A 15490-nucleotide genomic window follows, 5' to 3' on the forward strand; every position below is an offset into this window, starting at 1 on the left:
CAGATGAACGAGATTGGATAGACGAAATGTACAGGTGTACACGTAAGATGAATTGAGGTACAAACGCTAGGCATTCAATAGATGATTGTAACGAATGGATTGAAAGATTGGTGAGTGCTAATGCTAAAGCTAATGCTAAAATCATAGTTTAAAAAAGTACTGATAGAGCTATCTTGTATATGTCAGGTCAATTTAGTTGAGTTCAATTTGTTCATGTAGTACATAAAGTTATATCAATAAGAGATGACCTTTACTGCATGATCTTTAAGAACAGTTATGATCTTAGTTAGAGATATCTAGAGTATAAATAAAGTTTGTTTAATTTAGGTTTCCTTCTGTAGTAATAATGGATCAAGAAGATATAAACAAACAGTTTGATACATGTATCTTAGTATTAAAAATAAGTCGAAGTTTCTGTAGTAAAGATATTCATGATGAAATGAACTGATAGTACAATATAAATTAGCACAAACCACTTTTTTGAAGTGACTTATGATCAATGAGAGTTTTACACATTATCAACATACATCTCAAAAAACTGTAGCTAACTTACTTAGGATCCAACGGTCCTTCCGCAAGCGGTTTCATCGATAGTTTACACAATGACCTAAACACTAAGAATGCATCCTTCTGTGTGATATGAGAAAATCTTTGTTGAGGTGGCTTGCCTTCACTTGACGTCTCGCTGGGCATATCAGACTGAGACTCGGAGACGGAACTTCGTGCAGTTTCATTCCCATCATCCTCCTTGGGCTCTGAAACTTCGCTAGTTGTAGAGTCATTTGTCTTTGCTTCTGAATCAACATCAACGCTATTTGGTGGGATTACTTTGGATTCAGATGGATCACTAACATCTTGTACCTGGGTCATACTTGGGGAATCGCCATTAACGGAATCGTCATTAACATTTGAACTTCCATCGAGATGTTTTTCTTTGGCAATCTTCGCTGATTCTTCACTTTCTTCACCTATATTGTCTTTTGTATTGTCATTTGAAGAAGTCTTAGAAGGCAAGTCATCTACAGCAGCATTGTTCAACTCGTCTGAGTCATTTAAATGCTGTTCTTTACCAACAGACTGCGAGACATTAGTGTCAACTGTTGTTTCGACTAAATCCTGTTTTGTGTCATCGTTCACAACATCACTGACACCATCAACAACATCTTTTACACTATTCTCTTCAACCATTGATTCTTCATTCATGATAACTGTATCAATAACATCTTTATCTTTAACCTCTGTGGAAGGAACGGAGACTTCGCTATCTGTAAATGAAAGCAATCAAAGAATATTGAAAAATAAGGATTGGTCAGCAATATCGTCGTAAAGCCAGTTTTTGAAAACAAAAGAAACACGTATACAAGTTTTTTTTGCACAGGGTGGTTGATTATCTTCTCAGACAATTTCAGGGGGGAGGTTCAAATTTCCAAAAACAAGTAGAAATGCTTCCTTACCGTTCACATCTTCAACTTTATCGTCGCCATGATGGATTTCACCATTTGGTAAAGGATTGATGTCAGTTTTCTCCTCCTTTTTGCTGATTTCTTCTGATTTAAAATTATCGCTATCATCCTTTTCTTCATTTCCATTTTCAGTCTATTGATGTACAAAATGATGCAATATTATCAACATTGACATGTCTATTGATGTACAATATGATACAATATTATCAACATTGACATGTCTATTGATGTACAATATGATAAAATATTATCAACATTGACATGTCTTTTGATGTGCAATATGATACAATATTAACAACATTGACATGTCTATTGATGTACAATATGATAAAATATTATCAACATTGACATGTCTATTGATGTACAATATGATACAATATTATCAACATTGACATGTCTATTGATGTACAATATGATACAATATTATCAACATTGACATGTCTATTGATGTACAATATGATACAATATTATCAACATTGACATCTCTATTGATGTACAATATGATACAATATTATCAACATTGACATGTTTATTGATGTACAATATGATACAAAAATATTTTGTTCATCAGAACAAAACTTACAGCTTGACTTTCCATTCTCTGAAACACAAGACTTATCATTTGCGTCAGTGTTGCCTTTGCTGTTGTTTGACTAACAAGATTTTTACTGGCAAGGTAAATGTTGTAAACTGTTCTAACTGCTTGAAGTAAAGTTCCTTCATGAACTTCACAAGTACTTGATGTAACAGCTGTTAGAAGAGCCTGTAAATATAGATAATAAAAATATACACATTATATAAATCAGATCATTTTCAACTGTCCACAGTTAACACATAGCCTTTTTTAATCTTGTTGGAATTCAATTATTCAATGTGATATTTAAAAAACTCATGGCACAAAAAATGTAAAAAACATGGGGATACATATGTCATTGCCCTCTTTAAATTCCTCAAGGATATATCATTTCTCTCATTAAATACTTTAACAGTTTGACATTACTTTTTATAAATACCTTTATAATTTGTATTTGAACATTTACATCAGTATTTATACCGGTAAAGCAAGTACAAATAGTCTCGATAATTCTGTCAATTAAACGCCTCTCTGGTTCAATGGAGTCTGGTGTATCGCCAACGATATGACCATAAGCAATGAGTTTCTAAGAACAAAGAATGTTTGAAATACTCCAATTTATAGAAGCAAAATACAAGACCTAGATTTGCGAAGGAATGCAAAATGGTGGTGAAAAGACACATGTGAAGTTGTGAGGCTTGGGAATGAGTACTGTTGATACATAAGGATAGCAATATTGACAATTTCTAGAGAAATTTAGGAGGTAACTAACAAAAGAAAATACTGCAGGAACTTATTTTGTGCTATCAAATTGTAATAACTTAATAACAATGCAATGAAAGAGTTTACAATATTAAATCTATTTCTTACAACTAAAGACTCCAAGTGTCCTAACACATCAAACAAAAACAACTTACTTGTATACAGTCAAGTGCAATGGTGACAATCCTGGCACATTTTGTTTGACAAGCCAACTCAAAAGGAAGAAAATATTGATCTGCTGTAATGAATGTTTGCTGACCAGGTAGTGGAGGTAGAGTTGCAGAAGAAACATTCCTGAAGATTTTATCATAAATAAATCAAACCAACATTCTTGTTTATAAATCTAACTTTTGAAAAATACAGCTTAGCAAATTTGTGCGCATGCGTAGTCTGGATACAACTGTGAAATAAATAAGATTCAAGGTCAGTAACTCATTTTGGTCATGTTAAAATTGGAAAATTGGAAAGAAAATTGGACAACTTTACATAATCAAACTTACCCTGTAGATTTTTCATTTCCTTGAACAGCGTTTATTTCCTCTAGAATAGATCAAAATCATAAAGCGATCATTTTGTAAAGCAACATTCCTGAACACAGCAGTACATTATATTCATTGCACACGTTGACATAGATTTCTCCATAAACATATATACATATAACTCAAGCAGAAGGACATGAACAAGCGATTGACACTAAAAAATAACTGTTTGCCACGTATAAAAAAGTACAAATCATACATTGAGCAATTTTAAAGATACTATCGACAGCGTTCGTTGACATCCTGAATGAGGGATTACTACACTTAATGTTTTGTTGATAGCAAATGCAGAAACTGGTTGAAAATGCATAAAAACATAGAGCAAATAGAATCTAAATATATCAGCAATAGCTACAATCATTACTTATGGATTTATACCTAAAGCCGTTTCGCAAGCTTTCTTTAGTTGTGAATGATGAGACTTTTTTGTTTCTTTATCGAGTAGAATTCTTTGTAAAGCACCAGATAGGAACACGTTCTTTGTTTTCACGTTCTTCTGCATGACTGAATGATTTAAAAGTTCAAAAGGAATGAAAATAAAACCTTACTAAGGCATCTCTATGAATTACTATTCCACTGGAATTCCGCCATCTTTCCATGTTTCATTCCATTTAATCACGTGACTATAAGGAAGTATGCGGAGCAATTGTGAATGGTGGAGGATTGGGTCGAGAAAACCAAAACTTTAAAATTCTGAATAACTAATGTTGTGGTCGTCTTTATTTTGACAACATTTTGACGATGAGAATTGAGAATTGACAACCCAACTCATTCTGGCCATCAGAATCAGACTCATGGTTTGTCCGTTTTCTATGTGCACTCGCTGCGAGTGTTAAAAGAAGTGATTTTTAAACAAGAAAATCGTCTGAAATTCACAATACATTATGCAATACCATAACTAGTAGGATGACTAAGCCATTGATTGATCTTGCTTTAAGCAACAGCCTCGTAGTATGTAAATATAACACAAGATATTAGAATAAAATCAAAAGTGAACATCGTAGGTTTTATACTTAAGTCATTCATTTCAGAATGCAAATTCACAATAAAATGAATGGTTTTTGCAGTTTTCAACTTAATCATAAATGATATACAATTACTCAATTAAATGTATTTTTTGTCTAAATGTTCCAACATGTTTGCTTTATTTAAATGATAAAGTGCATGTAGATATGTTGTATTGTAGTAAGGCATAAAAATAAAATCAATTTTCTTGTTTTTACGAAAATTTCTTAACAATGACATTTAAGTTCTCAAATAACATACTCATAGCGTCAGGAGCAAAACTAGAACGTAATTGGGGGAGGGGGGGTAAATATTCATATATTCAGCTCTGCCCTGCTGACTTCTGTTGAAATTAACATCGCAAACAAAAGAAATCAGCAGGGCAGAGGTGAACATATGAATATATACCCCCCCCCAAATAAACGTTCTAGTTTCGCTCATGGAAGCGTGAATATATAAAAAAACGACGGCACACAGCTATAATAGAAAATTTCTGGTTATTTTTAACACCGACAAATTTGGCAGTTTAAGCATGTAAAAGCACTTTAATTCCATACATTTAGTTAATAAGTTACGGGTGATTTCTGATAAAAACACTTGAAAAATAAATATATTTATATTATATATTATGTAATTCTTTTTAAAAATTTTGATCCAAAGCATGAGAACTGTGCTACATTATTATCCCTAAAATCTTAGTTTGAGTTTGACGTCAAAACAAACATTTACAAACTATCTCGTGCATTGCACGTTGTTAAAAAACGTTTCAATGTTTCAATTAAGAAATAAAAGATGTTTACTGTGTTTGCACAGGATTATGCAAACCGAGGAGACCTTTGGGAGAACATAAGAGATGATCAGTGCAAGCCCGAGACCAAAGGTCGAGGGTTGCACGTGTTCGAGGTTCTCACAAACCTCTCCAAGGTTTGCATAAGGCAGTGCAAACACGAAAACATCTTTATATCTTTATTCATTAACAATAATGTGAAAAGACAAACGTTTCTGTCGATGTACACAGTGTGGTAAACCTATTTACAAATTGACATCTGTCGCATGTACACTGTGGTAAACCTATTTACAAAATTGACATCTGTCGCATGTACACGGTGTGGTAAACCTATTTACAAAATTGACATCTGTCGCATGTACACGGTGTGTAAACCTATATAAAAATTGACATCTGTCGCATGTACACGGTGTGGTAAACCTATATAAAAAATTGACATCTGTCGCATGTACACGGTGTGGTAAACCTATTTACAAAATTGACATCTGTCGCATGTACACGGTGTGGTAAATCTATTTACAAAATTTTATATGTATTTTTCCAAGTGCTTTATTTATTGAATAACCAAAAGACTTTTTACTAATGTCTTTAACTAAGGTTGTTCTTACACTTCCAAACTCCTAAATTTGCAGGTATTATCGCATTAGCTACAGAAAAGGACAAGGGCTAGTTTTACTTTACCATATGACATTGTTCCAGTCATGTAATCATACAATATCATGAGATTATAACATCATCACAAGAAATCATCATGGATGACTAAGATACAACAACATAAAAATATTAATTGATCTCAAACCAAAATTCACATGAATATCGTTTGATTTTCGTGGGATCAATTCTTACTTAAATACGATCTCACAATAAACACTTCATTGCACACGTCACCACAGCCTCAAAGTAGATCGATATAAGAAGAAAACAGAATTATTGCTAATTTATTTTGTTGCATTTTTACTTGTTACAAAAAAGAAGTACAAGAAAAGGTAATTTCAACATTATTGCTACAAAATGTAATATGTAAAAAAAGAAATACATTTGATCATTTTGTTTTAGCTATGAAAAGAGCTTACATACTGTTGTGTTTACTGGTTTTTATTGATTTGGTCAAAATGGAGAGATACAAGCAAATGAAGGAAAGACCGACGAAATCATTATTGGAAAATACGTACAAAGAGGTTGGTCGTCTTAATATTTATCAAATATAAACATTTAATAATAAGGAGTGGGGCAAAGTCCATAACCATGAATTAACCAACGTGAGTCACATGAAAGCAATCAAAATTATTCTATAGAGCAAGAGAAATTTTCTCAGTCGATCACAAAAATTATTTAAGAATTTGATGTTCTGCTTTTTGGTTTTGTTGCACTGACTTCACTCCACTGGCTTAATAATTCTGGTTTCCTAACACAAACACAACTTATAATAAAAAGTAAACGCATTTTGATAATCAGCGTCAGAGAGCTAAACCTTTATATTTTACTTGCTACGTCTTTTTTTCTGTCATATAATCATAAACAAGTCATAAGAAATTTAATGAAAAGTAGACAAACGTTTGGGTTCTGATAAACCTTTGTATTCCCAGGCGGTTCAAAACGGTAAAAGTTGTGATATTTACTAATAATGTTTCCGCTAAAGCGTTATAGACAAAAGTTGTTCTTTTCAACAATGACTTTCTTACAATGATGAGCCCGAACGTTTGATATTCTACTACAAACAACATGTCATTCAGAAATAGAGATGCTAAATCAAGACGTTAACCAATCAGTGTAATAAAGTATAAGGTCAAAGGTTTATCGATCATGGGACTATTGCTGGGGACTTTGGGGTGGGTGTCACTCCCTCTAAGGTTGATAAGTAGGTGCTTTTAGGGCAGGTAAATTAAAGACATTTGAAAAGGTGTTTTCGTGTTATTTTCACTTTGTACAAAAAGCCTTCTATCGATCATTTTCACTTTTTTTACTTTTATTTCTTGTTTTATTAAAAAGTGTACTCAAAATACAGTGAATGACGATTTTCAGGAGATTAAAGTTGCCCCAGGGTTCAACCCCAGACTCCTTGGATTTTCTCAATCTTGTGTCTTTGGTGTTTGCAGCTAAAAAACAAACCACTTTAATATCCTTAGCCACGGACTTGAAAGAATGTAACTTTACTTGACCAATTGTCGTTAGACTTTAAATTTCGACATAAAATACTACTTAAATACGTAACATTTTGGGTAAGTACAACACACCTCTAGCCAGAGATTGAAGCCTCCGTACGCCTCCAATGTAACTAGTTATTTTGAAAATTGTTATATTTGTTACTAATATAGAGCTTGTAAGTTGGAATCAAACCTTTAAACCATGTTCTCGGACACACATTTTAAGAAAAGATAAGTTTTAATGTCAAACAAACAAGTTTTAATTATCACAATGTTAATAGAAGAAAAAATATAGACAGCTAAAATATTTTTCAGTTTGAAATAGAAATCATTAGTAAAGGCAATGGTGTAATTTCTAGAACAAGTTCACATAAACATGCATACGAGAGATATTTTTAAATCCTCTCTTTAAAGAATGTTTTCAAAGCTTTACAGTTCAATTATACATTTTCATATGGTAAATTGGTAATTACCAAAAAACGCACAGCAATCTACCAATCACAGTTGAGAATATCTCAAAGTGTATTATTTTTAAATGTAAAATATGCCACGCATAATAATTGTAAAACGACTTAAATAATGTGCTCAAAACATTTGGAAAAAAAGAAGACTTTAGTATCGAACACACAGTTTTTCATTATTGAAATATCAATAAGAGTAAAAATGTTCTTTTTGAGTATTCTTAGTTCTAAATAGAAATATTTATAAATGTAAGAAATGTCATTATATCAAAAATGACTTAAATAATGTACTCAAATAATTAATCAAATTTCTTCTAGAATGTAAATCGTGTAATTTGTGGAAAAATTCATGGAGTGCCACAATGGTGTCCGGATGGTACAAAGTGTTGTCCAGTTCATAGTTTTGAGATCGATTTTGAAAATTACCGTTGTTGTCCTTGGTTGAATGGAATTTGTTGTTTTGACGGGAGTTGTTGTCCTTCTGGTTCTGGGTGTTTTGGGTTTGGCAAATCGTGTTCTGTCCGATGGAATTCAACACATGTGTGAATAAAATAATGTATAATCTTTTCCATGATTACGAATTTCTATATCTTGACTGGTTGGAATGGATATTTTTTCATTTATTTAGATTTTCATATATAACAAAAAAATTAAGGAAATATATATCTTAAAATATGTTATTGGTTTTATGAAATTTATTGAGCAATTTATGTACCTCTTTAAATGGTATCTTTTCCATTGATTTTTACTTTTCTTTATGGCACTGAGCTGTATATATACTTGGAGTGCGCGTATATAAATTTTGTGGCAAGAAATATACTTCTTATTTTGTCGTCTGACGTTAAAACAAACATTTACTAACTATCTCGTGCATTGCACGTTTTCAATTGACCGTGCTGCGTGCATAAATTAAACGTTTGTTATAGTTTCAAAACTTAACGTGCAATTATACCATGTCATAAGATTATAACGTCATCACAAGAATTCATCATGGATGATTAAGATACAATAACATAAAAGGATTAATTGATCTCAAATCAAAATTCACAAGTTATATCAACTGAGCTTCATATGATGAATTCTTACTTAAATACGATCTTATATATTAATGTAATCAATTGCACAATCCACCAGGGGCCGGTTGCACGAAAGGTGTATAACTCTTATCAATAGGATAAATCTCCGTCAAAAGATAGGGATTGTCACACTCCCCACAGTCACTGTTCAAAGTCTCTGGCTAATAATACATGTCACGTGACTTGCTAACATCTTCACATTTGCGTCATAAATAAGATTTCACAAAAATTTAGAAATGCCATCATCAAAATTTTCACTGAAAACTATTTTTGGTGGAAATACTAAATTGCTAACAGGTTGTCGTCTTTCACAATAATTTTACATTTCTACAAGTCATGCAATCATACCGTGTCAATGATGTCATGAGATTATAAAGTCATCACAGGAATTCATCATAGATGATTAAGATGCAACAACATAAAAGCATTACTTAATCTCAAACCAACATTTACATGAATATCCACTGAGCTTCATATGATCAATTCTTAATTAAATATGATCTTTACACAAACAATTTCACAAGTCACCTGGGGCCGAATGCAAAAAAATTGGATAACTATTATTCAAAAAATAAATCTCCTTTCCAGTTGATAAACATTTTGAGATCTTCATGAGAGGCTGGGGATTGTCACACTACTCACAGCCACTGATCAAGGCTCTGGCTGATAATACATGGCACGTGACTTGCTAACATCGTCACAGTTGCACAATAAATATATGATTTCACACTAGTTTGGAAATACATAATTAAAATATTTACTGAAAACTAATTTAGGTGTAAATACTAAATTGCAAATCACACTAAATACGCATAATCACACTTCCATACTGTATCAGGTATTCCAGATCATTTTTTATTCTCGCTGAGTCGGTTAATGCAGAAGGTTAAAAAATTGTCTTAGAAGATCTGACAGAACAGAAAACTTGCGTACATATTTTTTTTCAAAATGTATGCAATTATATTCATTAAACGCAGTGTTTTGGGAAATATACCCAAAGGCCGAGAAATAAAAAATAAATGTGAATATTCATGATAGCTACAATAAATAATGTTATGACAAATGACTTTGCTTGGCCCCAAATGTGGACACTGTTTTTTTTCCAAAACAAAACGAAATGGGAGGGAAAACCGGTGGATCCGGTAAAAAACCCTCCAATAAATAAAAAGATCAAAATTTAGAAAAATTTAGTAAAATTTTTGTTGTTTTAAGATGTTTTATATTTTTGTTGTTTTCAATGATCCCGATGATCTACTTTAACATGCAGCGTAGTCAGATCGTAGCTTCGTCGTTCGTATCTTAAATTCACAAAGCGACAAAAAAAGCGACGACAAAAAAGGCGACAAAAAAGTGGGCTGACTGTCCTATTTATTGACACCGCAAATATTTTGTGTTTGAACAAAAGAAACGAAAACTTTATTAGAGAACAAAAAATGAAAGAGTGCAGAGTGTTAACAAAAACTTTAATGAATAGACAAAAAATAAAAACTAGTAGCAGCTCATACATAAATCATATGAAAAATTCATTCAGTACGTTCGACCTGATCATTCACCTACCAATAGCAATGAAAAATGAAATGACCAAAGTGACGTCAAGACTTGCATACAAATTATTTTTGATGTCTACTAGATTTCATTCGATCAAAATTTCTATGTTCTTTTTTAAGACCTTCATTAATAGCTGGCTCTCACTCGTGTGTTTTGTGCGAAAATTTGACAATTGTGAAAATTTAGTTTTACGGAAATTTTTAATGGTTGAATTTAAAAATGCGTTATACTGATTAATAGTATGCATAACGAAAGTCGCAAGTGGGAATCTTTCAATAAGGATGCTTGTTTCTTCGTGCTTCTGTCCAACTTGATTGTTTATTCAATGTCTAGTTATTACGTCTACAGACATATCTACTCTATAAACAAAACACATTATAAATGTCATCATAATTAATGAATAAAATCAGAAATTATGTATTTTAAAAAAGAACAAAACTTTAATACCTGATTTTCAAGCATTGTCCTGGTCCGTCTGATCCAGGCGTCTTAGTAGGTCTCTTCCACTTTTTTACAGCGCAGTTTAAAGTGTATATCGTAGAAATTTTATTGTAACATTTTTATCTTAAATATTCAATGAACACTACTTGCAGCATTGCAATTTTGTTTATAAACGCTTAATAAATTATTAAAAAGGAGCGAGTGAAAGCCAGCTATTTTCTCACAGCAATTGACATCTTTTATTGACTTTTTTTAGCTAGTATGGGTGTTTTTCATGATTGAAGTTCAATTTTAAAAAATAGACCATCAGGATCATTTTTGAATATCTCATGCAGTTACTCATAGCTATAAGTTAATTTTAATACTTATCTTCTCAAGTTACAAACCACAAGACATAGATCATGTTTTTGCTCTCGCTTGTGTTCCATCTTCATAGATTATAGTCCAATCATTTCAATGTTAATGTTCACACGTACAAATTCCGTCATGCAATGTCCATTCAATACGTTTATACCATTCCATACACAAAGTAATCGACGTAACCAATAAAGGGGCTACTGGTATAATGAATCGCCATTTCGATAGATTACTGTTTACAATGCACTCTTATGGTAATTTCAAGCGAAGGAAAAGGGATCACTTCAACACCCCAGTTATATCATCACTCAAAGAATGCTTAGTGCAGATTTGATCTTCTATGAATGTCAGCTGACCACCTCTAGGTGAGTTCATATAACAATGGGGCCCATCATCATTATATGAACAAACAACTGACATCCACAAAGAATCCAAACTGCAAATGAACATTTTTGGCCATGAATCACCATGACACATGAGTAATGACAAACTAGTAAGAGTAATTGAAGTGAATGACACAGGTGGTAAAGGGATTTTCACAACTCCATCCATGTGGGATCTAAAATATAAGCTAGAAAATATGAAACACTTTTGCGAAATTTCATGATAAAGAAATCTACATATGACGTTACTTGGCGTTTTTAAATTCATAATTAGATATAATAAGAATGAGCAAATTGTTATATGTTTTCTGTTGGTCTATCCAAATGGTAGAACATTCACCAACATTGCACGAATAGCTTTAGTCGATTAAGTTTGAAAGATGTAACAAGTTTCAAACGATCAAAGGCTTAACATCGTTATCAAAGCATTTTACATTGAAAGCTTTCATATAATGAGGCCTACAATTAAGACTAGTTGATTATTCCATGCAACTCATACTTCAGTAATCTGTCAGGGAAAAGACAGAATTCACCTTTCTTTCTACAACGTTAAAGTGACTAAGTTTCCGTTGTTAACATTTTTTAATCACGTCATGACAAAAATTTTTTCTTGTAATTGGCCCCTTAGGAGCTTTTCACCTTTCACAAAGACAATAAGTAATCCTTCTATGCATTTGAACAAAAAATTCATTAGAATCTACTTCTTTTTGCGTTTTAATGTCGTTATGCAAAGCAAATATGCATGGTGTTGTAGGGTAAAATACATGAGACGATAATGAATTTATAGACTAGACTTTAATTTTGTGCAAATATTCATTGAATCTTGTAATCATATGTTGCTAAGTTAATGTTACGAGAGAATTTAAGGGCGTTCTGTTTTTCCCGAGTTTCTACTACTAAAAATATAGTAGACAGTCGTAGAAAAACGAGCAAAAAAACAGTTACGGCTCTCGTTCATTGCAAGTCTAAACCTTAATCTATGAAAACTGCACTTCTATGCACTCAACCACATAGTGCATTAGAGACAGACAGCAAATTTAGTGTATTTGTATTCATTGCATATATTCAGTTATAACTAGTGTGACATTGAAGAAACAAACAAAAAATCAGTAGCATCAATGAATTGAGATTTTCACAAGATAGTCACTTACATTGGAAGTTTCCAGCCGTAGGATGTATTGTCATAAATGATATCGAAACAAGTCGCTACGTGTGTCACACATTTCATAAGGGTTTTCCTCTTTCAAATTTCTTTTTGCTGCTGCTATCAACATTTACGACGTGGTACTGAGGGTATATATCTGTACATCGTGGCTTTCAAATGTTTAAATATGTGCGGTATGTCCTTGTTCAGTAGCATTCAGATATTGGCGGTCTCGATTTTTTATCAACACGTTTAAATACATCTGCAATTGAATGAGACGTGTTTCGGTAACTTGTCATCAAGGAGAGTTGAAGGCAACAACTTTATTTTGTATAGCACAATCACAAATCTTTATACTTGTCGTTTATGTGTAAAGTCTTGTTCCATCTCATATGAACAACATCTGCCTTCCATGACGCCTCGTGGTTTATATGTGGCTTGAAGTGAATGGTATATTTATAAATAGTGTTAAGCATGTCATTATATGTATTTATTCAACATGATTGTTTTACCCTCTGGGAGCCGTGTCTTTTCAAAAGTTCGTAAACATCTTGTTTGTTGATTGTTGCCTGTGAGCATCAACTGCCTCTAGAGGGTTAAAACTCACAGTTTTTACTTGAACAAATTACGGGATATCTATTAAATCTAATTTTTAAAAACAATACATATTGTTGTCAAACAAAAGAACTATGCTCTCCCTACATTAATATATATGAAATGCTAGTAACAATTGACTATTTTTCTGTGATATTACGCCATTATTTATTAATTAAACATATTCAGCCTATTAAATAACGCTAATATTATAATTTTGGGCTTGAAGATGTTGGTGACGTTAATGAGAAGGCCTTAAACCATTCTCACAGTATATTAGCACAGAATCATGACTATACAGAAGGGTCACTCAGGCAGCCAACGTGTCCTTACAACGGCCATTATTACAGCCAGTTTATTAGGGTTTTTGACTTTTTCCCAACCTTCAAAATGATCCAAAGTCATTTCTAAAGTCAAAATATTCTCGAATTCATTACTAAGTATTGATGTCATGTAATTTTAATGGTTGGAAACCTGTAACAAACCCTAATCAACTGGCTGAAATAATGGCCGTTGTAAGGACACGTTGGCTACCTGAGTGACTCTTCTGTATAGTCATGATTCTGTGCTAATATTGATTTGGGCTTGAAGATGTTGATGGCGTCAGAACGCCTATAAAGCATTCTCTTGACCTTAACTTATCAAGATATAACTGCAAGATTCAATGAAGATTTGGTCAAAATTAAAATCTAGTTTCTAAATTGATTAAGGTCTTATGAATCCTAACTTACTTCACAACATCATGCATCGTTACTTTGCATAACGACATTGTAAGATTCTAACGATTTTTATATTTAAACGCGTTGAACGTGGTCAAGACGTGGTCTCATATATTGACAACTAAAGATTGAAAGATTTGGGCACAGAGTAATGATTATACAGAAGGGTCACTCAGGTGCACCACGCGTTCTCGTGATGACCATTATTCTAGCCAGATGATTAGGATTTCTCACTTGTTTCTAACCATTAAAATTACATAAGTCAATACTGAATAATGAATTCAAGTATATTTTGACTTAAGAAATAACTTCGGATCATGTTAAAGGTTTGGGAAAAGTCAAAAACTTTAATCATCTGGCTGGAATAATGGCGGCCACCATGCGCGGCACGACATGTGCGAGGACAAAATCATCAAAGATTCCGACAAGAGTAACTCATCTGTATATTCCTATACTGTGGTAAGGGTTATAGCATGATCACGTGTGTTCTATGAGATTAAGAGTCCCGAGGATGAGATAAAGTGAATTTTATCTAATGCGAGGGTCTCCTAATCCCATAGGACACAAGTGATTAAGCTCTAACCGTCTTAGAACATGACAAAAGCCACGAGGGATTATTTATGGTAGTGAATTTAAGGCCCCGTCTACACGTATTCTTTAGTACCTGTAAACATTTTTTCCGGATTCAAGACTTTACGCGTCAACACGTATGCAAATTTGATGCGTTTTTGTGTGTCCACACGTAGCTGCGAAAACGATACAAATACCCAATTATTGCTTACAGAGCATGCGCTTTTCCAATTAATAAGCTGGCTATAAAATGTCGAATTATCCGACAAGAACTACTGCTTCAAGGTCATCAAAGGTAAGAATGAAGCTTTTATGTTGACAGATGATGAAATGGATCTTTTTCTGACATCCGTTTTAAAATATGAAATAGCAAAAATGCTTAAGCACATATTTTTGACATTGAAAGGAGCCGTATCAAAAATGATCTCCCTCTTTCCATAATTCTTTTGATAATTTAAGACGGCAAAAATAAATCGCATAAACGCAACATTGCTCGAAAATAGCACAGTTAAAATCAAAAGAATGACTTTAGGCATCATTTAATTCCATAGGATAACGCATGATAAATGTGGATTGGATTAGGGCAGCAAGGGCGTGGGTAGATATTATATTTCATCGATTTACGTCAACGTTTTTAAATCATTCCGGTTACAGTATGTCCTCACGTGTCTGGATTTTTGCCAAGTTAAAACTCAATGTAACATGATTATCAATATACAATGGTGAGGAAGGGGCAGATTGACCTCCTCCCCCAAAAGTTATTACTCTGTCCTTAGTTATCCCTCACAGATACTTTTATCTCACTTTTGTACAATAAGAAAATATTGAAAACTTAAGATTTTAAAACTTTGAATTAAAGAAGCCCTTGAAAAACACAATCACCATTAATTCATGTCAATATTTTACTGTATATAATTTACCTG

At 32.8% G+C, this 15490-nt stretch overlaps 1 protein-coding gene and 1 long non-coding RNA gene across 2 annotated transcripts in view; one reads left to right on the forward strand and one right to left on the reverse strand.

Moving 5' to 3' along the window:
- Window positions 1-569: 569 nt before the first annotated feature.
- The window catches only part of LOC124451521 (brefeldin A-inhibited guanine nucleotide-exchange protein 1-like), a 31981-nt gene continuing 17060 nt past the window's right edge, over window positions 570-15490 (reverse strand). Inside the window, exons 2-9 of the mRNA XM_047002180.1 lie at window positions 3717-3842; window positions 3300-3339; window positions 2955-3093; window positions 2477-2623; window positions 2047-2226; window positions 1455-1596; window positions 862-1265; window positions 570-794 (exon numbers count right to left, since the gene is read on the reverse strand). Coding sequence (XP_046858136.1) covers window positions 615-794; window positions 862-1265; window positions 1455-1596; window positions 2047-2226; window positions 2477-2623; window positions 2955-3093; window positions 3300-3339; window positions 3717-3840 — 1356 coding nt within the window. The 5' untranslated portion in view covers window positions 3841-3842 and the 3' untranslated portion in view covers window positions 570-614. The remainder of the gene's footprint in view (window positions 795-861; window positions 1266-1454; window positions 1597-2046; window positions 2227-2476; window positions 2624-2954; window positions 3094-3299; window positions 3340-3716; window positions 3843-15490) is intronic.
- LOC124451548 lies at window positions 6003-8459 on the forward strand. Its single transcript, XR_006950508.1, has 3 exons — window positions 6003-6116; window positions 6187-6308; window positions 8054-8459. It is a non-coding gene; the product is annotated as an uncharacterized LOC124451548 (long non-coding RNA).

The sequence above is a fragment of the Xenia sp. Carnegie-2017 genome, unplaced genomic scaffold (genome assembly GCF_021976095.1).
Source record: "Xenia sp. Carnegie-2017 unplaced genomic scaffold, XeniaSp_v1 HiC_scaffold_24, whole genome shotgun sequence".
In the NCBI taxonomy this organism is placed as follows: Eukaryota; Metazoa; Cnidaria; class Anthozoa; order Malacalcyonacea; family Xeniidae; genus Xenia; species Xenia sp. Carnegie-2017.